Source organism: Canariomyces notabilis (assembly GCF_033297395.1).
Source record: "Canariomyces notabilis strain CBS 508.74 unplaced genomic scaffold N656scaffold_4, whole genome shotgun sequence".
NCBI classification, from domain to species: Eukaryota; Fungi; Ascomycota; class Sordariomycetes; order Sordariales; family Chaetomiaceae; genus Canariomyces; species Canariomyces notabilis.
This window is the reverse complement of record NW_027041826.1, coordinates 256591-280646: the sequence shown is the minus strand read 5'-3', so window position 1 is coordinate 280646 and position 24056 is coordinate 256591. Positions and strand designations below refer to the sequence as shown.

Here is a 24056-nt window from a genome sequence, read left to right as displayed (position 1 = left end):
AAGCTTGGAGCTATGGTACGCTTTCTGTGCGAGGTTGGCATTGATTGAACTCTTGATTGAAGTCTCCAATCAGAGGCTTCAGAGCGCAAGCGCCTCCAACTTACAAGGATCTGCTTGGCTATCGATAAGAAAGCACTTGGCTCAGCTTGGTAAAATTTAGTGGGTCCCTTAGCTGAATCCAATCAGCGGGCTTTGTGCAACCGCCAGGCCCAGCCCAACCAGAGAGCTTGCGGCCCGCGTGGGAAAGCGCGTCCAGCAAAAGTTCATTATTGACGTTTTTGCAGTTCAAGCTCTGCGACACCTCGCTGTCGGCAACCTGGACCGGCTCCAGATTTTTATCCAGGATACATCTCGGCCGGGCAGCTCTGGTACGGATGGAGACGGTTACCAATGGCTACACTGACCGATAGAACATATTTCCCTCCGCTCGAGGAGTGTTTATCGGGCAGGCGAATTATCCTGTACGTTGCGCTGTCCCTCTACACAGCTCCCACAATCACAATCACGATCGGGTTGCAGGTTTTCTGACACAACGAACGTGTGCGCCTATCTAGGTCGTGGAAGATTGTCGCTTCCTCGCTCGAGGACTCGTCATCCGATCGTCTCGCTAGCGCTGCAGTATCTGCCTTTCTCCGCGACGGCTACGTTCAGCAGCTGCTTAAGGAACCCACCAGACCCTTCGAGCCGCCCTCGAACCAGTCCAAGCTCGATTTTGAGACCAAGACCGGCGCTATCAACATCGTTCCGTCACCAACAGACCCGTATGACCTCGACACGATCAAGGGCGACGCACGATGGCTGAGCAAGAATGCAAATGTCAATGAGGTTGCCGCCCTCCGCATCGTGCTTGTGGAATACCAGTCGCGAGCTCGCAGCCACCTTACTGGACCGCTATCTACCCAGGATGTCGCCAACATCCAGGAAGCCGCCGGTGTCACAGATGCGCAGGCCTCGGGCATCCTCGCCTTTCTGAACGTGACCACGGTTGCCGATGCCGAGTCGACATGGGCCGACTTCGAGAGCGAAACCAGGCGCCGCCAGCGCCTTCTTGCTACCTATCTTTCCGAGCGGCGGTCATTCTTGAGCGCTGCTGATGGCCTCATCACCTTTCTACTGCATTCCCGGTCGTCGACCGCCTACCCGGAAGCCAATGTCTTACGACAAGCTGTCATGAAGGACGCTTTCGATTTTGATGACGCTGCGTTACACCCAGACATGTCCCAACTTGATTCTTTGGCGCCGACCTATATCGGCATACTCGACGACTGCATGAATAGGGCTAGGGAAGGTCCGGCCGCTATGGACCAGCAGATCATGACCGCCCAACTCGAGGTGGATTGGGTCCGCACGGCGCTCACCGAGGCAATTCATGCCATGTCACTTACCTTCCAGATCCTGGACCTCAAAACCCCGGCATTCACTGCGGTAGAAGTTGTGTCGCGGTGGTTCGCATTCGTCGATACCTACGAATTCCTTGAACCCGTAGTTGGGGTGCGTTTTTCTCTCTTTCTGAAGCATTGTTGGCAGGACTGACCCTGCACCAGGACCATGAACTGATTGCCGAGCTGGTGATGCCCCTTCGGAGTATGGTTACCGCCATCTCATTGAAGCTTCTCAACATTGACCGGGCGCTCTTGTACCTCACCCAGGAGGTTGATCTGCTTGAGAACGAGGATTCATACATAGACTCGACAGACGCATTAACGCACATCCACACAGTAATCACGGCCGCAGCGAATGCCTGCCTGATGACTGCCGCGCCTGTCGTGTTTGCCTGGTCTCTGATTCTTCACCAGATGCACCTTAACTACCAAGAAAGGGCAGAGAGGCGCGACCTCCTACAAAATCAAAGGGCGCAAGCAGGGTTTGAGCTCGAATTTGAGCCGTCCGGGTCCGGGCGCCCGCGGCGGAACTCGGCCGGGAGCATTGTGTCTATTGAGACGTCCCAATACGATGCCTTTCTTGTGTCCCAGCAATTAGAGCGGGACATCCAACTGGCTGAGAACATGGCAATGGTGGTCACGTCCCAAGGCAGCGTCTACGATGTCATGTCGGAGATGGCAGTATGCCTAGGCGGTAGCCAGGTCGCTGCTTTTCGGCCTATTGTGGGCGCCCGCGCTCGCATTGCCTTTCTGGATCTTCTGAAAGGGAGCGTCCATGTCATCGGCTACCGGTCCGAACCAGTGTCCTGTCTCCTTTCCGTTCTCTCAGCCGGTACTCGATATTGGGACATGCCGCTCGAGTCAGCTAATGGAGCCGCCCGCATGCTCTACGCTCGCATGCTGGAACAGGGCGGACTGAGGGATAAGTACACAGCCCAGTCGCAGAGCCGTTTTCCCTACGAATTCCTGCCCTTTTCCTCCCTCTGCCGCATACTATCTGCCGCTTTGGTGTCAGACGAAGAGAAGTCAGAAGTAATAACGGGCCTGCTCCTCCGGACTCCAAGTCTGACAGTCGACTGGAACAGCCGGTGGGACACGTCATATGAACTGGTAAACGAGGACGAAAACACCAACTCATTCCGTCTAACTCACGATATCGACCTCTTTGATTCGACATCAAGGTCCAAACGGAGGTTCTCACCTGACGAGAAGCTCACCATACCAGCGGGCACCTTTGGACGTTTTGTCACTGACGTGGGCAGGGTATGTAAGCTAGAATTCGAACATTCCGCCCTGGCCTTGTTTGGAAAGCGTCTCGAAGTCAATCTTATGGGGGTTATCTACGACAGCGGGCTAGCATTCCTCACCGGGGATGAGGTGATTGAGGGAATCTCACTCATCGCTACGGTTTTGCGTGCTGATGTTCTGCGGGCTTCTGCCCCGTCGAAGGCCGATTCCGATCAGGGCATGAGGATTTTGAGGGAGGCCAGCCGCCTACTCCCCCGCGCGAAGGACATCATCAGCGTCGTCTGCGATACTATGGATAGTTTGATTGAGGAAGAACTTGCAGACCTCGATGGCCCAAAGATTGCAGCCTTGTCGTCCTGCGTTCAATTCTTGCATGCCACGCTTCCGGTCTGCCCGGGGCGCGTCTGGGCCTACATGTCACGGTGCGCCCTCCTCAATAGCGACACCAGAGCTGGACGCCTCTCCAAGGTCATGGGGAACCTCGACATGGCTGCTGAGCGGTTCGACTTGCTTCTGTCTGCCGTGAAGTTATTTTCTAGCCTGGTTGAGAGCTCGATGACGAGCGCCGTGCAGCGGAGGATCGTCACTAATCTGAATTCTCGACCAAAGGGGGAGGAGAGCCCGTGGCTGGGCACTTCGGATAAAATCCTGTCCCGCGTCACCCTCTCGATAGCCCAAACCGCGATCGATATCTTTGAGAGCTCTGCGACTTGGAGGTTCACGTCCGAAGTCGACCGCAGCTCCCTGGTCCGGGATGTTGTGGGCATCATGCACAAGCTACTATCTTACACTTATAGCATCGGCTCAACTGACGTCCAGCAGAGCTTGACAAGCACCCTTGCTCCAGCAGCCGGGTACATTGTGGAGAGTTTTCTGTCCACGTCGTCGAGCTCCCTGCGTTTTCAGCCTCTTCTGGCAACTCTACTCGCTGCGTTTCAGCTTCCCGACTCAACCCTCTACCCTCAGCGATCCCGAATCGTATCTGAAAGGCTAACATCGGTTCTGGAATTCGCTACCATCCTTCTACGGGTCGCCGACCACCTGGATCAACCTTCCGCTGTTATTCAAAGCCAACTCTTCAAGTCCGCGTCCCTTGTCGCTCGGCTGCCGGCGGTTAGGCATTCATTCCGGATGCCAGCAATCTCCCTTCTGAGCGCGCTTGTTGAGAGTGCCGGTAAGGCGAGCGGCGAGCCTCCGTCGCTGCTGGGGTACCTCGGTCCGCAGATATCGCGTTCCTTCATCCAGATTGCCTCCCAGTTAGACAAGCCGTTCGATAGGACACCAGAAGTCGCCGGTACGTGGAGGTTCTTCTCAACAATCGTGCGCAGCCGTCAACAATGGATGGCGAACTGTCTTCTCACGGGCAAGACGCCCCGGGAAGCGCTTAAGGGCGATGCAAAGATTTCCCAGCTCACCGCTGGCTCTGTATTGTCAGCAGCACTGGAAAAACTGCGCTCAATCAGCAATATTCCGAGCCAAGAAAGCCTGGCCGTCCTCGATTTTTTTACCGCGGCGCAGAACTATTGGCCATGGACCATCTTCGCAATGCAAAAGGATAAGGCTTTTCTGCAGGATCTTCGAACCTATGTTCGCGAGCTCAAATCTCCCACGGTCATTGCCAAGGCAGAGCCGGCCGAGGCTGGCTATCAAGCCCGAATAGCAGCCTACATCGCCGAGACATTTGCTATGCAACTGTATCATCTACGCCAGATGCGCCAGGAGCAAGGCTTTGCGACGGATCTGGTGAATGATTTGGACTACTTCCTTAGGGATGGTGTCCATGTGTCGGGCTACAACGCCTCGTTGCACGCGAATTTTGCAAGGAATTTTGCGAAGCGTTACCCCGGGTGTTCGGTCGATGACTTCAAGCGGACTCTGCTGGTAGCACGAGACCTCGGGTCTAACTACTACTACGACTTGGATTTTGCAGAGAGCATGCTCAGGTATGACGCCGGCTGGGCCGGTTCTCGCCAGAACGGCTTCAGGCGGGAAATGGAGACGGCAAATCTAAATCTCTCCCTGGTGGAGGCCCAAGTTGTGAGTTGATGCCGGATAGGCCCCTGACTATTCCTTTCTGCTAACCAGTTTCTAGGCGCTGTTTCGTGCTTGGGAGTATCTGCTCTTGGAGCTCAGTATCTGCCTCTTGCGCAAGAACCCAGCAGTTGCAAAGCAGATGCTGCAGGTTGCAGAGCAATGCTTGGAGGCAAACCAACGCCCTCAGCCTCCCGAGAACATCTTTGTGGTGCTCTCGCATTCGCGGGCAAACCTAGCTCTAACCGTCCTCCAGCGACTCGCGGACTGCTCACGCCTACCCCGAGACATCACCCAGCTGCTTATGCTCATCTCTGCCACTATTTACGGGGTCGAAAACCCTTTCAGTCAAGGCCAAATCTCCTACTTCCGCACCCTTCTCAAAATCCTCTTCGTAATTCTTCGCAGCACCCGCCACTCCGCCAATTCGCCAGCGTCAAAAAGCAACAACAGCGAGCCTGAGACCCATGCCGCGGTGACCCAACTAGTCCTCAACATCCTCGAGCGGGTCGTCGCACGATCCTTCCGCACACTCGCCGCTCTCGTCCACGAGCCTGATTCGCCCACCGCGCCGGAAGATTTAGCCCTCCTGACCGCCGTCCTCCAGGCGTGCCTCAGTGTACCCGGCATTGACCAATGCCAGGTTCAAGTGCTCAACATCATGGCCTCGCATGACATCCTACAAGTCGCCACCTCGCTTTTCTCCTGGTCTGACCGCCTCACTTCCCAAAAGGGCGATGGCAGCAATAACGACCCTGTGTACGGTGAACTCGCCCTCCTCTTTCTTCTCGAGCTCTCGGCCCTGCCCTTAATAGCTGAGCAGCTCGCCAACGACAATCTGCTCGGCCATCTAACCTCGGCCAATCTCTCGGGCTACATGCGCCGCGAGAACGTCTCGCCTTTTGCCGACGACCCTGGTGCGGCGCGTTGCTACGCCATCTGGGCGAAGGGCATTCTCCCTCTGCTCTTGAACATTCTCGGCGTGGTGGGTGCCACTTTCGCCCCTGAAGTGGCCATTGTCCTGAACCAGTTTCCGAACCTCCTCCGCTCCAGCGCCGAGAGGCTAGAAGCACCAGGGTTAAGTCGCACAGCAACCAGCACCACTGCAGCTGCCACCGCGAAGGCGTCAGCGTCGTCCCCGCCATCGGCCTCCTCCACTTCGATGGCCCTGCAACGCCATGGCGGCGGCCCACAGTTCCTCGCTCTCGTGGCCATCTCGGAGGTGCACTCGCTCGCGCTGCTGACGCGGGTGCTGGCGAAGCTGAGGATGAATAACAACAGGGATATCCCCGAAGTGGCGGGGTGGGATGCCGGCGCCGTGCTGGAGAACGTCGAGTTTTGGTTGGCGAGCAGGAAGTTGCTCCGGGAGAGGCTGCTGCCGCTGGGGCCGAGGGAGGTCGAGTGGCGCCGGATGGCGCCCGTTGGGGAAGCCGCCGGGTGCGCGAACCGCTTGGAGGAGAAGGCGGTGGGCTTGTTGGAGGGGGTGAGGGATGTCCTTGCCGATGCGCTTGCTGAGGAAGGCGGGGAGTAGTCTCTTTCTGTTTTTATGTGATGAGTGTAGACGGACAGGAATGAGGTTTTTAAATGGTGGAGGAAGGATGGGTTAGTTTGGTAAAGGACTGAATAATGCCCTTGTTTGTGTAAATACCGTCGAGGATAGTGGGCATCACGGTAAGGGAGCCTATGACTTTTTTATGATTAGGTGAATCTGCGGTGTTGGTCCCCACAGGTTCAGTTGTCCCGTGCTGTGAAACAAACCCGAATTCCCAAGATCAAAGAAGCCACCCCCTAGCGATCCTTCTATTCGTACACACATGACAAACAAAACAACCAGTTCCTGTCTATCCCACATTCCATGCCGTCATGCTAGCATGGCCCGTATCCTTCCAGGCCAGAGCCGTGATGTATAATACACAGGGTATCCCATCCCATCCTTCCCATCCCGTCCCGTCCCCTTCCAACGGTATGTCGGGTATAGACGGGTATCCCGGACCGATCATAGACGTTATCTTTCCGCGAGTCAAGATCTCCATTGGAAACATTTATTCGAACGGCGGCGGTAAGTTGTCTTCCTTTCTTTCCTCTTTTCTATCTTTTACTTCTTACCGCCGGTTCTGCATCTCGGCCGTCGCGGCGGCGTTGAGCTCGCCGAAGCGCTCGCCCAGCCGTTGGTTGGTCGTCATGGTCTTGGTCACGCACCGGCTAAGGCAGCCGCTCTCGCGGCCCGAGAGGGCCTTGGAGGTGAAGTCGTCGACACACGCGTTGAAGCAGTTGTCGACGATGTTGCCAAACATCTGTGGATCATCTTGTCAGCCTTTTTTTATCTTGCGGATTTTGGGCTTTGGCGAAGGCTGGTCCGGGACGGGTAGTACGTACACTCATGAAATCCTTGATCTGGCGCTTTTGCATGCGGGTTTCTAACTCGCGCGTCTCGGCGGCTGTGAGTCTGGATTTCCCGGACGGTGGTTAGTCACGGTTTCTTCGGGTCGTGCTGGGGACGGCATTGGGGTTTGTTACCCTGCGTCCATGGTCTCTAGCTGGTCCTTGGTCTAAGTGGCTGGAAATGAAAGAACCGGGTTTGTGGTTGATGTTTAGCTGGTGCTGGTGTTGATGGTGATGGAATGGTCTCTAGAGCTCAACAGTTGATGTTGATTGAACTCATCTGCGATAACAAATTCCTCTTGACATTTGGCTGCTTATCGCTGGGTATCCTCACACGGCGCATACTGCGAACCGTGCACCTTCTTGAGCTTGGGGTAGGTACGGAGGTACTTCGGGACGGAATTGGAGCTGTTAGTGCGGTCGGAATTTTGCGTGCAAAAATCATCCTCTCGACTACCTACCCCTCTTAACAGAACTTCCAATCTCTGGTTGTCACTCAGCTTCGGCCTGACGAGCCATCCTGTCGGGTGCGACTTCCATACGAAGTCAGACTTTCGAATTCTTAATTTGTCGGACCGCAGGACTCATGGCAAGTCGGCCCCGGTACACGACGTTTTCCCATCCAACGAGCTGGCATCAAACAGCCAGCCATAGGCTCAAACCATGAGCATGTCTCATCACACTCCGCAAGACATGCGCACGTGATGGACACGGTGATGCACTCGACTTGAAGCGGTACTAGACCTGCCTCCATGTCACTGAAAGAGGGCACTAACGTTAGCCAGGCTCGCCAGGGAATCAAGATCGGCCCTTGCAGGCTTCTGACGATTGCCCTAGTCCACCAATGGGAAACCAGCCGCGCGGCAGACAACTGGAGCTGAAGGAATTCGGCCAGTTATGACGTCCTCCAAGATCTCGTATCAGCAAGCCAAACCAAGCTCGCTAGTCTTATGTAGCTTGTGAGGCTGAAGATGAAACAACCCCGCAGCATCGCAGCTAAACTACGGAGTACGTACTTGTGAGTTATGGACAGCATTTGCAGTCAGTTCTCCCGACATAGAGAACGCCTCGTTTCGTGACTGGCTCCCAAACCCTTTTTTGCACAGTTGTTTACAGATAGGAGAAGGGCTAAGGCAGCCCAGCAGGTATGGGTGAGACTTGCGGCCGCCCCAAGAGTACATGTCTTTGGACAAGATCGAGTTCGCGAATCAAACGTTCAAGAGACCAGAAGACGCCAATTCGCCAGCCGCTTCCCTCCCCACCGAGACCCTAGCGAGGCCCGCGTCAACCACTGTGATTTGAACCTAAGTGGAACCGTGCATCAAGGAGCTGATCACCTAAGCAGGTTGACGATCAGAGGGGTCAGCTCTAACAGAGCTCTACCAAGAAGTTGGTGTCTCGTGCCATCCGGCAACTCAGCTGATCGAGCATCTGCAGGTGCTGTTCGTTGAAGATGGCTCAAGGAGGGGCAGCACGATGACGACGGCCCGTGCACAACATGGGTTGTACCGCAGCCGTCAACGTTATGATACCGTACCGTACACTATGGTAAAACCAACACTAACACCTATTCACCCCACCCTACCTATTTCTGGAAATAGACCTTCTGACCAGCAAAGAGCCGGGAATATAATCGCAAGCTCCCGCAACGTAACGCACATGCCAGGCGCTCATGGACTGCAGCAGCAGGCTACAGCCATGAAGGAGCGCTGGAAAGCTAAGCCACAAGCACACCCGTCAGGCAGAGGGTACACATGAAGTTAGCGACACCTGTTGGGCTGCCGGTCAACCATGGCCTTGGGTGGGTGTTGTGCTGCAAGAAAACCCCTACATACGTCATAGGCCATCGAGACGGGAAGATGGCGTCGGTCCCCTAAGGTACAGTACCTTGCCTCGCTTGCCTGCAAGGAAACGGGGAGATGCAATCCGGGAATGCGCCCTCGTCCCCGGTGGGTTAGGCTGATGCACCTGGGATAAGGTAGCGTGTTCTATCTTTCGGCGGGCAAAAAGGGGACTGCACCGAAGGGGACTGCGCCGATCTGGTTTACAAACATCATGCCCCGGGAGAAAGACGTCTAGAACGGCCGCAATAAACTGTTCGACTTTGGTCTAGCGGAGGTCTCGACCGCTATCTTTCCAACGGTCTCGAATGCCGAGATCTGCAGTGAAGATCGTCTAGTTTGGTCTCTAGTATTTATATTATTGCATTGGCGGATCTTAAGGTTCGGGAAGGACACCGGAGGGTCGGCCGGCTGGTTCGAGACCAAAACGTGGAGCGATTGCGGAAATGCCCACTGACTGGGATGGTAGGCTACACTGTAGGACCGGCACTTAGTAGTGGTCTTAGCAACTGAGAGCTGTGTCAAGTTCCAGATTTCTGGCCTCCGAACTGTGTGGTGTGTTTTACCCTGGCCTGGCTACTTCAAGTTGAGCTCAAAGACAATCAGATAGTCGAGCACTGAGGGGAATGAGGTCAGACATCGCGATGCGCTGCGGGATCTGTACATACCTATCTCGTCCCTTGTTCGCGCATTTAGGGGACGCTGCAAGTCTCTCCGTCATTCAATCAGATCAAGCAACCTCTTTACCATTTCTTTTTAGCTGCATGCCAAGTTGGGATCGGGGTCTTTGCATTCCATTCAATCCATTGGGTTAATGTGCGGACTGTTACAACGAGGCGCAACGAGGACTTGAAGTTAGCGACGGAACACTGCAACAATGGAAGCCGTTGACAGCAGGGCCTGGAACTCAGTGCGGGGGGAAAAGCAACGCACAGTGGCTCAACTTTGGGGTTGAAAAGCCCCCGGCGGCTTGAGACGCTGAACCCTGTCACTCTTGGCCTAACGTTACAGTAGTTCCCCAGGCCACTGGTCTTTGAAAAGCAACGGAAGGCCCAGCCGTCCCTCTTTCTTACTGTCGCACACTGGGTTCCTTTTAACTTAATCAAACCTTAGAAATTCCATCGCAAAACAAGACGCGACATAAACAGAGCGAATGCCGATCAGATTTCTCTCCTTACCGGTTTATCGACCGCACCGCGTTTTCAACGCCGTTTCTACCCCCGAGCTCTAAGGCCCCACGATCGACGACGACAAGCACTTTGGGCCGGGAAACTGGATCCTAGCCGCCCTCTGCATCGCGTCGCAGGACGATAACCATTTACTCAGGGAGCCCACGTAGAAGTGTTTTCTGCTCGGATTCATTCTACGCAGTATACATTTCCTGCATCATTCAGACCAGTCGATAACCTCGAAACTGTGTCCGCGACCCCAGCACGGTTATTACCCAGCCGCAGTGCCGTTGAAATCCGCCGACCGTCATCGCGCGTCGCAAATATGACGTCCGCTACACCTACGCCAGCACCCCAGGCGCCCTCTTCCCAGCAGCAACACCAACACCAGCATCAGCAGCAGCAGCAGCAACAACAACAGCAACAACAACAACAGCCCCGGGCAAGCGCCCCATTCCCTACCGGCGTCCCCGATGCGCCCCAATCACAATCTCCTGCCGCTCCACCAAGCAAGCGCGATCTACGGTCTTGGTGGAAGGGTTTCAAGCTCCCTTCAAGGCACCAGGAGGAGTCACACGGTATAGCCGCCCCATCCACCATAAATACCTCTCCCAGATCCATACCCCATAGAAAGAGATTCAACTTTCTGGAGGACATTGATGGGTCTAGGTCCCAGCAAGACATGGTCTTCCAGGAGCAAAAACCCGCTGTTCATCGAGCAAGTGCCGATATGAGTCAAGGTCTCCTTGCAAGACCACCAGAAATGCCCAAGTCCAGTGGAGTCCGCCGTGCGTTGACATGGCGCTCCGCCAAGCGCTCTTGTCCATCCTCCTCGGAACCATCTGCTGTGAGAATGAAGCTAATCGACGCAGAATATCGTCCCCAAGGCATATTCGGCGTCCCTTTGCGGCAGAGCATCACCTATGCCAACGTGGCCATTTCGCTCGTCGACGAGGATGGCAAGAGTTATATTTACGGCTATGTGCCGATTGTGGTTGCGAAGTGTGGAGTATTCTTGAAGGAAAGAGGTATGTACCAATACAAAATTTATTATTCTTCTGCTCGTAATGGCCCGTAAGCAACTTGCTGACGTTTTTCAAAGCCACCGAGGTTGAAGGCATCTTCCGTCTCAACGGGTCTGAGAAGCGGATCAAGGAGCTGAAGACGGTTTTTGACTCGCCAGATAGATACGGAAAAGGGCTAGTATGGGATGGTTACACCGTTCACGATGCCGCAAATGTCCTCCGTCGCTATCTCAACGACCTTCCCGAGCCGGTGGTCCCTCTAGATCTCTACGAAAAGTTCCGAGAACCATTGAAGGGAGCCAGAGCCCATGGGGCTGGCGATGCGCAAGGAGCTCATCCGGTCGGAGCCTTTGACGAGGCTGCGGCCATTGCGAGGTACCAGCAGCTCATCACTGAGCTGCCCCCTTTGAACCGCCAGCTGCTTCTCTACATTCTTGACCTGCTCGCGGTATTCGCTGCCAAGTCGGATCAGAATCGGATGACGCCGCAGAATCTAGCTGCCATTTTTCAGCCTGGCATGCTCTCACACCCTAATCACGCAATGGCACCTGAGGAGTATCGTCTGAACCAAGATGTCATCATCTTCCTCATTGAGAACCAGGACCATTTTCTCATCGGGATGCAAGGCACGGCAGCGGATGAGAAGACGGTGCAAGAGGTGCAGCAAGGCACCCCGGTACTCCCTTCAACGCCGAACCCGAAGCCCGGCATCACTCGTTCTGCGTCAACTGCAAGTGCCGGAGCCGAGAGTGTTGCCAGGGACGGTTCGATCCGACGGAACAAGTCTACGTCGTCAAGGCGATCTTTCCATTCCAATGGCGCCCCCAGCCCGGGTAGCCCAGCATTGACGGCAACCCCAACCGGCGGTCTGGCTCGTAGCAACACTGTGCCCTCAAAGAAGTCACCGGCCTTGCAGTCCGGGAGGTTTTCCTCTCGGAATGATGTCGCCCCCCTAACCTCTCTTTCACCGGCGGCCCCCGTAATATCCCCGCCAGCGATTGTCGGAGAAGTTGGCGCAGCTTCTGATAGGACATCGGCGCCATCGATACAGGCTTCGACAGCTCCGTCTACGTCTCAGCTTGGCCTGTCTGTTCCCGGAGCAAGAAGCCAGGAAAGGCTTCTGGAGCCCACGACTCCAGAACCCACCACCCCGTCCAAAGAGCGGAAAATACAAAACCTGTTCCAGAGGATGTCGACTACCGACAGTGACAGCGGCCGCCAGATGAACAAGCTGAAGAAGAAGAGGGGCCCAGGAAGTGCAAATCCTAGCGCTCATAGTTCAACAGCCTCGCTCCCCTATTCAACAACAGTTTCGCCCAATGCGGAGCTGCCGAACCCCCTCGAAACAATACAGTCTGTTTCAAGGACTGCGGGCAACGACAGACCTGTGGCTGCATCGTCTGGCGGTGCGCCTTCAGAGACCCCGCCGCGCACTTCTCAAGCTCCTCCCAGCGACGCCCATGCGGACAGTCTTGCTCCTCCTGGTGCCGAGACAAGTTTGAAAAGCAAGAAGTCCCCGCCAACTTCTTTAAACAGCTCTTTCAATGAAGGCTCCGATCTTGACCAGGTCGAAGACGGGGTAGACAGTACAGTGCCTGGTACTCCTAACGAGAAGGAGAAGAGGAGGCGATGGCGTCTTTCACGAAAAAAGGATGAGCTCGCAGCAGCTGCACCGCCGTCAGTTGCGTCGCCACAGCCGGGTTTCGGATCGAACTCGAATGCCGACACCAGCAGCACATCAGTAGGCAGCTCGGCGCAAAAGCTAGCGCAAACCTCGACTGGAGACTCTTCGGATCGCGCGATGTTCAATGCTGAGGATAAAGAGAACAAGGATGACCCCAAGAAGTTTGGCAACTGGATCAAAAACAAGTACCGCGAACACAAGGAGCATGTCGAACAACGGAGAAACAAGTCGCCGCCCGGGGAGCGAACAGTGTCATTGGGTTCTAGCCTCCTCTCATCGGCGCGAGGGAAAAGTCTGGATCTGAAACGCTCCGAAGAAGACAAGCAGTCACCGCCACAACCGCAGACAGCGCAACCGCAGCCCCCACCACCGGCGCCGGCCTCGCAACAATAAATGTTGTTCGGTCGGCGGCTCGTCATGATCGCTTCAACTAGGCTACTGCATCTACGAACCGAGACATTATGAGCCTTGGCCATTCAACAACGCCGTTACGAATGTTATCACGATATACCCGGTTTTGCATGACGATGTTCTGTCTAGCTGTCGACGTGCCGTCAAAGGCAGTTGGTCACAGGCTGAATATCGAGCCGGGCAGTTACGGATCCCCTATCTAGACACGTTGGTTATTTTGCCATTTCCCTTTTAACCCCATCACAAGATTCCCCTTTTTATTGTTGTCTTCTGTTTCGGCGGGAAAAATAGCGTTTCAAGCGAGGGCTCAGCCGTCCACGTTGACCCGGTTTGTTTGGCCCCTTCCCCCTTTTTTATTTATTTATATACGTACACAGCACCAAAAGCATCGGAGTCAACCAGGGAAGAAAACAAAGCAGACGGATGGCAATGGAAGGCGACCCTGGCCGGGGTAGCCTAGTTGGATAAGCATTGATGATGATGTACCCTGTGTGGTTTTGAATGTGTAGAGTTATCCCTTTGAGAAGGTGTAGAGAGGTTCTCTGATGGGGATCTGATGATGGAATGACTGTTTATGTTGTGTTGACGAGGGCTGTTGGCAGGAAGAAACAGAAAGCTTTTCATCAGATCAATCTTGTTGCCGCTGGTGATCCCATCGTCGATCTTCCCCGCGTACACTACTACTTCGTAGAGTGACAGATGGAATGCAACCTGGAGTCCCGGGGGACTTTCCCCGCAGTTGTAGACCGAAGTGTAGAACGCGCCGAGGTGCGGAGTAACAGCCTAGTGTGAGGCGGTTGCCGGACACCCCTGTCCAAGCCACCCGGGTGTGGGGAAAAGCTTACCTTGACTCCGATGGCCGCGACTTAGCTCCCCCAGCTCCGTATCATTTTGCCCATTTTGCGGCGATCTCGGATGTTGCTCCAGTTTTTCTGAAATCCCTGAATTTTGGCCGAGCCCGTGCGTCTTGCAAACCAGTCTCAGCCAGTGTGGTTTCTTTGAAATAGGAAAAGGAAGAGACGAAATGGCAAAAGAGGGTGAGGAAGAGAAAAAGAGAGTACATATCGGCATGTGAGAACGGCACAATACACTAGACGCATGCACTCCGCATATTTGCATTGGTGAGCACGCTTGGCCAGAACGCCACTTACCTCCTTCCACACAGATGTGTAGAAAACTTCCATAACACCAAGTCGCCATCATCCCAACGCGAGCAAGGAACAGCTTCTAGAAACCTATTCCTCTCTCGGCAGCCTAGCAGCGACTACGAGAGACTCCAACTTCAGCTAGAAATCAGGTGACAGACAGAAAACGTTGAGCGTCAGGGACAATCCCTGCCAATTAGTCAACGTTAGTTCTTCAATGCCGGGACAGTGCACAGAAGTTCCAATTTCCAAATGCTGCTTGCCCATGCTTGAGCCGCCAGCAGCAGCGAGAGAACATGACACGACATGGAGCTCAGGGATGATGTCTGACCAGCAGGCACTACCCGCAGATGTGGGGTAAGACATTCCCCTGTGGTTGCATCCATCTGGGTACTCGACAAGGAAGGTCGTATAAACGACCCCGGTGACCCGGACCAGTGGACAGCGAGCAGCGAAAAGGTGGACCGAGGTCAGCGCCGATCCAGGGCCGGTCCGACCAGGCCCTCACTCACTCACTCAGCAAATTGTACGACCATGACTGTACTACTCTCACGCTAGTAGGTCATTCATTGCCTTTTACAAAATATGCTGCAGGAACAGGGTTAAAATAAAACCCTCGCGGTGCGTCACGGGCTGTGGTAGGATCTAGATCCATCATCCCCCTCTCCGCTCTTCAGTTTTGTCTCCTTCGTCTTCCCTCAGCCAGGCCCGACGACATCGTAGTTCACATATCTCCAAGCGATACTCAAGAGCTCCTTGGTATATATACATACACCACCTTGCTTGAGGTGGTACTGAGCTCTTTGCGGGGACCATTGGGCGAGAGGGAGGACAGGCTACACACGACCGAAACCGCCATGACCAAACTCAAACACCGTAGGCCGACCTTCCACCGGACACCTTCCATGTCCCGGGTATCCATCTGGCCCTGCATGCCTAACCATGTGTCACTCACAGATGCGGACCACTCCGAGTCCGAGAGCAAGCGTCAGGAAGCCGCCACGGCCGGGGTCGAGGCCGGCTTACCCGGATACCCGGCCTACGACTCTTCATCCATGACCAACGGCAACGGCAACGGCAACGGGCTGGGTGAGGTGGTGGTGGTATGCCCGCCGCACACGACAGAACGCAAAATCACGACCAAGATTGACGTGCACATCATACCCTTTGTGATTGTGCTGTACCTGCTGGCCTTCCTGGACCGCGTCAACATTGCCAACGCCCGCGCTTTCGGGCTCGAGGCCGACCTCGGCATGGGCGGCGTCGAGTACAACACGGCCCTGACCATCTTTTTTGTGCCCTACATCCTGTGCGAGATCCCGTCAAACCTGCTGCTGAAGCGCTTCTCGCCCCGCGTGTGGTTGTCGGTGTGCTGTCTGGGGTTTGGGCTGGTGACGGTCCTCCAGGGATTCGTGCAGAACTATTCGGGAATTCTGGCGACGAGGTTCTTTTTGGGCTTGTTTGAATGCGGTATGATTTTCTGAAGAATCCGGGAGGCGTGGGGGGGGGTTATAGAAGGGGGGGCTGACTTGTATCACTTTAGGCATGTTCCCTGGCTGCTTTTACCTCCTGAGCACATGGTACCGGCGACACGAGGCGCAGAAACGCTTCTCCCTCTTCTTCTCGTCCACGTCGCTGGCGGGCGCCTTTGGCGGGCTCTTGGCCTCGGCCATTGGCAAGATGGACTACATGCAGGGCTACCGCGGGTGGCGCTGGATCTTTATCCTCGAAGGGTGTGTCACCGTGCTCATTGGAGTGGTGTTTCTGTTCACCTTTCCTTCCTTCCCCGAACAAGCGGTACGTCCCCAGACTCCCCTTCACCCGTTTCATGACTTCCCACACACTAACAGAAAGCACCTACTAGACCTGGCTACCCCCAGACGAGCGCGAGTTCGTCAAGGCGCGGCTGCGCGCCGACCAGGGCAACAGCGGGGCAGAGCGGCCCATCACGCTGCGCGACGTGCGCACCGTCATGGCCGACTACCGCATCTGGCTGGGCGGCTTCATGTACTTTGGGCTGATCGTGCCGGCCTACTCGTACGCCTATTTCTCGCCCACCATCATTCAGAGCTACAAGTACGACCCGATCCAGACGCAGCTGCGCTCCGTCCCGCCCTGGGCCGTGGCGTTTGGCTTTGCCATGATCGTCGCCACTCTGTCCGACTGGCTCCAGCACCGTTTTCTCTTTATCGTCGGCGCCGTCCTGGTCTCCATCTCGGGATTCGCCGTGCTGCTAAGCGTGCACGATAACCTGCCCGTGCAGTACGCCGCGCTGTTCCTCATCTGCATGGGCACTTACTCGGCTATGCCTGTTGTAGTGTGCTGGTTCAATATGAATCTGGGAGGACACCATCGGCGTGCGGTGGGGAGTGCGTGGCAGATTGGTGGGTTTTTCTCCTCTCTCCTCATTTTGCTAGGTTTGCTAGGAAATGATCCGTCTGTTCGTGACTGATCCGGAAACAGGTTTCGGAAACATTGGCGGCATCATCTCCACCTACTCCTTCGTGACGTCTGATGCCCCCTTCTTCAAGAAGGGCTACGCCATTTGCGTCTCCTTCATCTGCCTCAGTCTGGTCTCCTGCGCCGCCTATGCCTTTTCCATCATGACGGAGAATAGGAAGCGCCGTCGGCAGCCGCGGGATCTCAACCTGACGGAACATGAGAAGACGGAACTGGGGGTAAGTTTTTCAATTCTTCGTCCGATTTCACATCGCTCCGGTTCTGCTTTTTTCAACATGTGATTCCTGAGCTGACTTACGGAATTGTAGGATCTCAACCCGGAGTTTAGGTACATGCTTTGAGTGTGTGGGTGGCTCTTGGTGGAAAAACAGTGCTCTGGCGGCTGTGATCGTTGTATCGTACAAGAGCCCGTACTATAGAAAAGCTCTATGGACTCCTAGAGGGACATCTAGCTCTCCGGCTTGTAATGCATGAATCAGGGTGATTACGGACGATACACCTGCAAGTCGTCAATCGCTGTGTTTCCACTGATCAAGATCGTTAACGTTCGGCTATTCGGTCCTCTTGATAACGTACTAGAATAAAACGCGCCGTTGCTTCGGTCTAATACCTCCAATATGATAATGCTGCTGATCGTTTTTGTGCAATCAGCGGGTTTGCGGGAGCGCATGAGAAAAGAAGGGGGGGGAAGGGAGGGGGAGGGCGAAGAGATGATGGGAAAACAATCAAATTGAACAGTTAAGGGGATGACGGATTGCTTTTGGACCGTCTAAAATATGCAAGACTCGATATTCCGTGAATCATGGTGTGTCCGAATTGCATTGACCGACGGTCAAATCCAGGGGGCTTGGTAAATCAGGATGAGAGTAAACAAAACAAAGCACACGCACAAAATGGAATCAGAACAATAAAACATGACCCTTGCCTCCTCTAGATTGATAGCCTACGGCATTGGTCATGTGGGTAGGATATAGCTCAGTCTATCTCTCTCCCGCTTCCTCATCAACTAATAATTCGTAGAACAGACAGCCCGAAAGCCGGTTCCTGACACCCTGTTGACCCGAAACAATCATCACATGAGGTGTAACTATCAACACAGTCGACTGTGTCACATATCCGACAACCCAGTCACAAAGCGTCGTCGAGGAAGAGAAGAGAGTCATACCAACCCACCATACACACTTACAGCTGGACAGAACCATACCCAACACAGCACAGCACAGAGATGTAGGTGAATGCACCCCCCACTTCGCGATGACATTCGCATCCGCATCGCATATATATCTGTCTGCCTGCTCGCCTGCCTTCCTGCCTGCCTGCCTGCTTGCATATCCTGTCTGCAATCGTGCCATTCTCTGTCTGTTCATACCCTACGCCCCTGCAGCAGGGGTCCCGCGGCGTCGTGTGCAAAAAGGTAAAAAAAGAGAAGAAAGGGAAGAAGAGCGAAAAGCCAAGCTATAACACCATATGCAAGTCCCATTTCCATCCGAAAGAGAAGACAGAAGAACGAAGAAACGCCGCGCCTTACTGCACCTCTTCAACCACCCATTCCAGCCAAAGTACGTAATAATGTGAGAGAAAAAGGGGGGTAGAGGCAGGCTTGGTTCGCCGACGGGGGGAGGTTACCAACCCATTCATTGCCTCTCTCCCTTCCTTTCCATTCCATTGCATGCTCTCCGTGGAGACAAAACAATAAGAATACACACGGGAGCCCATGGGAAGATCAAACGAGAATATTCACAGAGAGCCTAGTAGGTCTGATGGAAAACGGGAATATACGAGAACCAACCAGCCCCAACACCCCCCGCGCCATAAACCAAATCACCAAAAACACCGAGGAGAATTGGCCAGCAAGAGGGACGAGGCAGGAAAACAGAGTAAGAAAGAGTGTTCATCCAACCAATACCCCTGCCTATAAATCTTGAAGCCCGCCTGCTTCCCAAACCAAAAACGCCACGACAAATTTGTTCGGCAGGTAGCGGGTACCGAGTACTTTGTGCGTGTGATATCCGCGTCGGACCCTTCCAAGCCCGGACTCTCCAGCAGACACCGATCTCGAAAGCTAGACCAAAACAACTCGGCATGCTCATACATAAACACGACAGCACCCGTCCGCCAACTCCAATGCATGAATAACGTCGTTGTTCTTCGAGTCTAAGCGAAGTTGCAACGGTGAGGTAAAACAAGAAGGGAATAGAAAGCTCCCCTCACCCCATGTTTAACATAAGGCAGGGGACCAGGGGCAAAGCCCCGACCGTGGGAAGGGGAACAGCTGCAGCCGTGGGGCGGCCCAAGTGGCTATCCAGCCATGTGGTAACCGCGATCTCCGAGGTCTTGGCCACTGTTCGTTAGGCTCGCTGAGCCGACCATCCTACCCTCGACTGTTACACGAGGCAGGTGTCACCGGGGCGTCATATCGCCGCTGCGGCGCCGCGCCATGATCTGTTGTTGCTGCTGCTGGCTTCTTGATGCCATGGCAATCGCATGCATCCTCTTCCGGAGGGATGCAAGCCTCTGGCTGACCATCTGAATCACTGCAGGCATAATGTCAGCAAAATTACGGACAAAGTGACCCACTGAGCGAGTAGCCTACTCTTTTGAACAGTCTGCTTGTCGTCGCCACTCATCTCGCCCGAGGCTTCGTCGCGAGTGGCGACGGTTTTTTCATCCCTAGACGATGTCGAGCCGCGGAGTTTGGGCAGGTGGTCATCGTCATTATCCAGCACGGCCTCTAGCATGCGGATGGCCGTGATGTACGAGATCTCACACCCAGGAAGATCTTCGCTTGCAATCTCGTTGATAGCGGCCGTGCGGCTCATCTCGACGGCTCGGTCGTACATCAGCTTCTCGGCGCTTATGCCGGCAGAGAGGAATACGCCTTCGGCCCCCGAGCCACTAATGGAATTTGCCTCGGGCGGGTGGTTGCTGGGATGGCTAGGATGTTCCTCGGGTAGCTGCTTCTGTGCCTCGATTAGTTTTAACCGCACGATTTCGGCCTTCTCCAGGACCTCATTAAACCGGGACCGGATCCACTGGACGGCGGCATTGATCTTCAAGGCCAATGCCTGGCTGTTGACAGCGTCCCGAGCGGCCGGGTGGATGCTGTTGCTAGAATCGGCCCGGCTCTTGCGTGACCACCATAGGCTAGCAATGTCCATTGACTTTGCGAGGAGTGACAGGGCCTTGACGTAGAGCACCAGGGCTTCTTCAGAGAGCGCGACCACCGCCTCCGCCGTGAGCCCCTCATCGTCCTCTGCCATCTTGTCGGCGGGGACACCCCCAAGACCATGTTCCATAGAAGGAGCTAGTGGGACGAGTTGCTTATACTTGACCTCGGCGAAACCGTACACAACGTCACTTCGCGTTGCGTAGTCCTCAATGCATTGGGCCACTCGGGAATCCTCATCCACTGGAGTGCCTTGTTTCCCATCCGAGATCAAGCCAGCCGGTACGGAAGGTGTCGGGTAAGCCGGGAACGGACTGTAGATCTGCGGCGGTGATTGCCCTCGGCCGAGCAGGTGGGGCGTATATTTGAAGCCGAATAACCTGATGCTAGCGTCTTGGATGGCCTTTGAGATAGCTGAGGTCGTCGAGCTGGGGCTGCTGGACAGGGGTTTGTCGTATGAAGCTTGCCGATAGTGGTCTCCTCGGCCGTGGTGGTTTCTGGACGAGTGGCTGGGCACAGCCCCGGTTATCGACGTCGGGTTCCCTTGCTGTGTGGCGCGCCTAACGATCTGGCCAGACTTTGGAGACTGCGATTGCTGCGGATACAGGGATATTTGGTCTGCAAGCGCATTGACCTCGACAGCAGTCTTGTCGACAAATATGTAATCGCGCTCAAACGCCACGTCTTGGGCAGCCTTTTCTTCTTCGGTAAGGGGTCTACTCTTCGACTTGGCGTGATTTGATGGATCGTCACGGCTGAATTCAGATGAGGCTTGGGCTTCACGGAGGGCTGCCCTCAACGAGGCATTTGAATACCGCCGACTCCTGTCCACATACGAGATAGGCCGAGTCGGGGCCGAAGTAGACGGCTGGACCTGTGGACGGCGTATGCCGAACGCTTCGCCGGAATCCTGTCGCGGGGAGTAGCTCAGATGCTCACGGGGGTTGGATATCTGCTCTAAAGGATTTGGCTTGGGCTCAATAGGAGTTGCGAGTGGTGACGACCGGCGCGGCTTTGGCGACGGAAGAACGACCTCCTGCTCCGCAGGATTTCGCCGGACAGACTGTTTACGCGATAGCGTCGGGGCCTCGTCCGGCTTTGCAGCGGCCCTTGCCTCTTTCGCGAATTGCCTTTCCTGGTCTAAAATATCATCCTCAACGAGGTCCGGAATGGGCCCAGTAATGACGGGATGGTCGAAGAAATCGGCGAAGCTCATACGTTCCACCGGATTCCGCTTAAGCAGAGCTCGAATCAGGCCCTTCAACTCGGAACTGACAATGGAGTCACGGGGGAATTTGATAACATCATCCGCAGCCTCGATTTTCCGGACTAGCTCCACATGGTTTCCGGCCCGGAATGGCGGCTTTCCTGTCGCCATCTCGTACAGCACGGTGCCAACCGACCACAGGTCCGCTTTTGAGCCGTACCGCTCATAGCGCAAGATTTCGGGAGCCATGTACAGCGGCGATCCACAGAGGGTCTCAGCCAGCGACGTGGAAGGCAAGACACGAGCAAACCCGAAATCGGCCAGCTTGAGCATGGGAAGCGAGGGCAGTCCAGCGGCCGGCGTGAGGGAATCGTGACTGGCACTTAGAATCTGCTTCACCGTCTTGTTGGCCTCCCTCCACTGCGGTGAAGGGAGCAGCAGCAGGTTTTGGGGCTTGACATCCCGGTGGACAAAGTTACCCTCTCGCAAGAACTTGAGGGCACTGGCAAGCTGCTTCAGAAAGTGGCGGGTAACGACTTCGTGCAAGCCCGAATTGGGCGCCACGGGGTACTTGCGCGCGAGCTCATGCGTGGCCGAATTAGTGATCAACTTGTCCCGCTTGCGGATGAACAACGACAAGTCCCCAAGCTCGCAATACTCCATGATAAGGTTGATATGTGTAGCCGACTCGACGCAGTCATGAAGGGCAACAATATGGGGGTGACGGAGCTTCTTGAGAATCTTGATCTCGCCATAGAGATTTTCCTTGAGTTTCTTGTTTAGACGGCCAAGCTCAACAGATTTTATGGCGACCAAGGCACCGGTGACCTGAAAACCCATGTTAGTAGATGCATCAACCGAGGTTAGAAAGCACGAATTTGGCACAGGAGCAAACACAACAGCAGCCCAGACCGCCAAGGCTTATGACGGCGGTTACGAACGACATGCCATGAACTACAGGCGGCGGCGGGATCAAGCTCACCTTGTGGCGGCCAGAGTAAACCTGAGCAAAGCTCCCCTTCCCTATCTCCTTATCAATAACGAAGTGCCCGATAGCGTCGTCACTGCTTGGCTTTGTTCGCCTCGATGAGGCGGAAGTTGGTCGCTCAGCCATGACTCCCTGCGTATGTTGACTAGGACAGGAAGTTGACTTGCAGCCCGAGGGCCTAGGATATTCGAAAGACGTCGGCGGCCGATCTGATCGTCATGTATATGGGGCAGCTTCGGAATTGCACAAGCCGATATTGGGGAGGGGCGAACTATGTTAACGACGGCACGAGGACAAGAAGACGAGGAGCCCCTGGGGTCGGCGATGGGAACTGCTGGTGTTGTCGTTGTACAGGGGAGTTGATGGTAGGGGGTGCTGCCTAGGACAACTGGACCGGGAACGGTAGAGATCCGATAGGTCGGGTGTCTGAGAGCGGAAGGAGGCTATCTTGACCGCCTGGAGCGTAGTCGATGAAGGAAGGCTAGACAGTGCTTCTTCTTGGCGGAGACGTTAGGCTTCCGTGATCTCGACTTGAAGGGCGTTGATGGCCGCAGTAAGAGTGTTGAACGAGGACTCGGAAAGCAAGTGTACTAGGCGTGAGCACTGCGTGACGTCGGGGAGCGGTAGTGGCCAAGGAGGACGACTTGTTGAAAGTAGGGGTTTTTGAATGGGTTGGACGGGCAGCGCAAATGCTACGCAGCGGCTGTTTGTTCAGGCTGGGGTAGAAGCAGCGGGTTGGCGTGGCGAGGCACAGCGAAGAGCAGCGACTAAAAGCTCAGATGGCCGACTGTGCCTGGTGCAGTGGAAGCTGTTTCTCAAAAGGTGGGAGGTGGGAGAGCTCCACACGGCAGACTGACGTCCAAGGTCAACTGAATGACTCAGACTCGATGGGCTGCGGAGCAGATGGCGCTAGTTTCACGATTTCGCAACACGCAAAATTGGCGGGGCGAGCTCCGTGAACAGGGTGGTGAGAGACACAAAGATGGTTCGTGATGGAAGACGAGGTGGTGGTGAAAAGAGGATGGGAAGAGAAGGTAGGGACTTGGGAGGAACCTGGATGAAAGGGAACAGCAGCTTAGGATTGCAAGAGTGACGACCCTAGGCCTGTCCGCTCTGTTGCCGGGCGCCCACTGGAGGAATGGTTACTGTGAGAGCGCAGGGCAGCTGTTACGTTAGGGGTCCTCGCGCTGCTGAGAGCGGAAAGCACGGGACCTGGGGGCGTCTCTTCACTGGGCCAGGGCGCGCCTCTTGGAGGCGTGCGAGTGACATGGCCAGCACGGTGCTCGTGACGATTGCGCGACCATCAACCCCCAGACCGGCACCTTGCCTGAGCTAGCTTACAGTACGTGTACGGATTGAGGATGGTATCCTCAAGTACCAATTTGCATCTACCGGCATCAGCAGCGCTGGGAGGCAGCTGACGTAACAAAAAGCTACCTTACAAAGCCGTGTTTCGCAGTTTGTCTTCCGAGACGCGCTAAAATGGGACATTCTGCGATAAGGCTCCGCGATAACACCACCTGCTCACCTACCCACTGCCCCCAGCGAAGCCGCACTGCTGGGCTCCTTCCATATGTTACCTTAACAGTTGATTACCTTGCCTTCCGGACCCTGAGACCGTATCGCCATCCATCACAATTTGCCGCTTCTCTTGCGTCTTCGGAGGCGGACTGCTGAGCTAATCTCGTTTTTGTTTTCCTGGCCTCAGCGACCCGTCTCCCCGTCCCTCGGTCCGTTCCCCCAACCCCCGACCCCTGTGGGTCAATTCATGCTGTCCGGCTCCACAGCCACTCGTCGTCACGATGGACGGCCAGCGGATACACCAACCGGAGCCGACGGTTGGCTTGCGCAGGCACTCGCGACACAACACAGTATGCACCAGCCTTGATGCTGAAATGTGGGATAGGCGTCGATTCT

General features: G+C 55.2%; 4 protein-coding genes across 4 annotated transcripts; 2 read left to right on the top strand and 2 right to left on the bottom strand.

Moving 5' to 3' along the window:
* Nucleotides 1–390: 390 nt before the first annotated feature.
* On the top strand, nucleotides 391–6240 carry N656DRAFT_747711 (uncharacterized protein; the record flags this gene model as incomplete). The annotated part of the gene is made up of 4 exons (XM_064812945.1): nucleotides 391–461; nucleotides 555–1491; nucleotides 1545–4667; nucleotides 4723–6240. The coding sequence occupies 4 exons, from the start codon at nucleotides 391–393 to the stop codon at nucleotides 6190–6192; spliced, it is 5601 nt and encodes a 1866-aa protein (XP_064672596.1). The 3' UTR covers nucleotides 6193–6240.
* Nucleotides 6241–6290: 50 nt separating this feature from the next.
* On the bottom strand, nucleotides 6291–7283 carry N656DRAFT_776082 (uncharacterized protein). Its single transcript, XM_064814563.1, has 3 exons — nucleotides 7179–7283; nucleotides 7038–7107; nucleotides 6291–6955 (listed from the first exon to the last, which is right to left on the bottom strand). The coding sequence occupies exons 1-3, from the start codon at nucleotides 7187–7189 to the stop codon at nucleotides 6764–6766; spliced, it is 273 nt and encodes a 90-aa protein (XP_064672595.1). The 5' UTR covers nucleotides 7190–7283; the 3' UTR covers nucleotides 6291–6763.
* A 7509-nt stretch (nucleotides 7284–14792) lies between these two features.
* On the top strand, nucleotides 14793–17441 carry N656DRAFT_776077 (MFS general substrate transporter). The gene is made up of 6 exons (XM_064814562.1): nucleotides 14793–15194; nucleotides 15276–15788; nucleotides 15862–16115; nucleotides 16183–16702; nucleotides 16782–16996; nucleotides 17087–17441. The coding sequence occupies exons 1-6, from the start codon at nucleotides 15176–15178 to the stop codon at nucleotides 17117–17119; spliced, it is 1554 nt and encodes a 517-aa protein (XP_064672594.1). The 5' UTR covers nucleotides 14793–15175; the 3' UTR covers nucleotides 17120–17441.
* Nucleotides 17442–19178: 1737 nt separating this feature from the next.
* Nucleotides 19179–22265, bottom strand: N656DRAFT_704436 (kinase-like protein; the record flags this gene model as incomplete). The annotated part of the gene is made up of 3 exons (XM_064811179.1): nucleotides 19179–19312; nucleotides 19372–21979; nucleotides 22134–22265. The coding sequence occupies 3 exons, from the start codon at nucleotides 22263–22265 to the stop codon at nucleotides 19179–19181; spliced, it is 2874 nt and encodes a 957-aa protein (XP_064672593.1).
* Between the last annotated feature and the right edge of the window lie 1791 nt (nucleotides 22266–24056).

Excerpts from the sequence above, each read along its gene's own strand:
- N656DRAFT_776077 (XM_064814562.1), top strand. Across the intron at positions 16,116-16,182 it reads CTTCCTTCCCCGAACAAGCG|ACCTGGCTACCCCCAGACGA; the intron begins GTACGTCCCCAG and ends AGCACCTACTAG. Across the intron at positions 16,703-16,781 it reads GGGGAGTGCGTGGCAGATTG|GTTTCGGAAACATTGGCGGC; the intron begins GTGGGTTTTTCT and ends ATCCGGAAACAG.
- N656DRAFT_776082 (XM_064814563.1), bottom strand. Across the intron at positions 6,956-7,037 it reads AGATCAAGGATTTCATGAGT|ATGTTTGGCAACATCGTCGA; the intron begins GTACGTACTACC and ends GATGATCCACAG.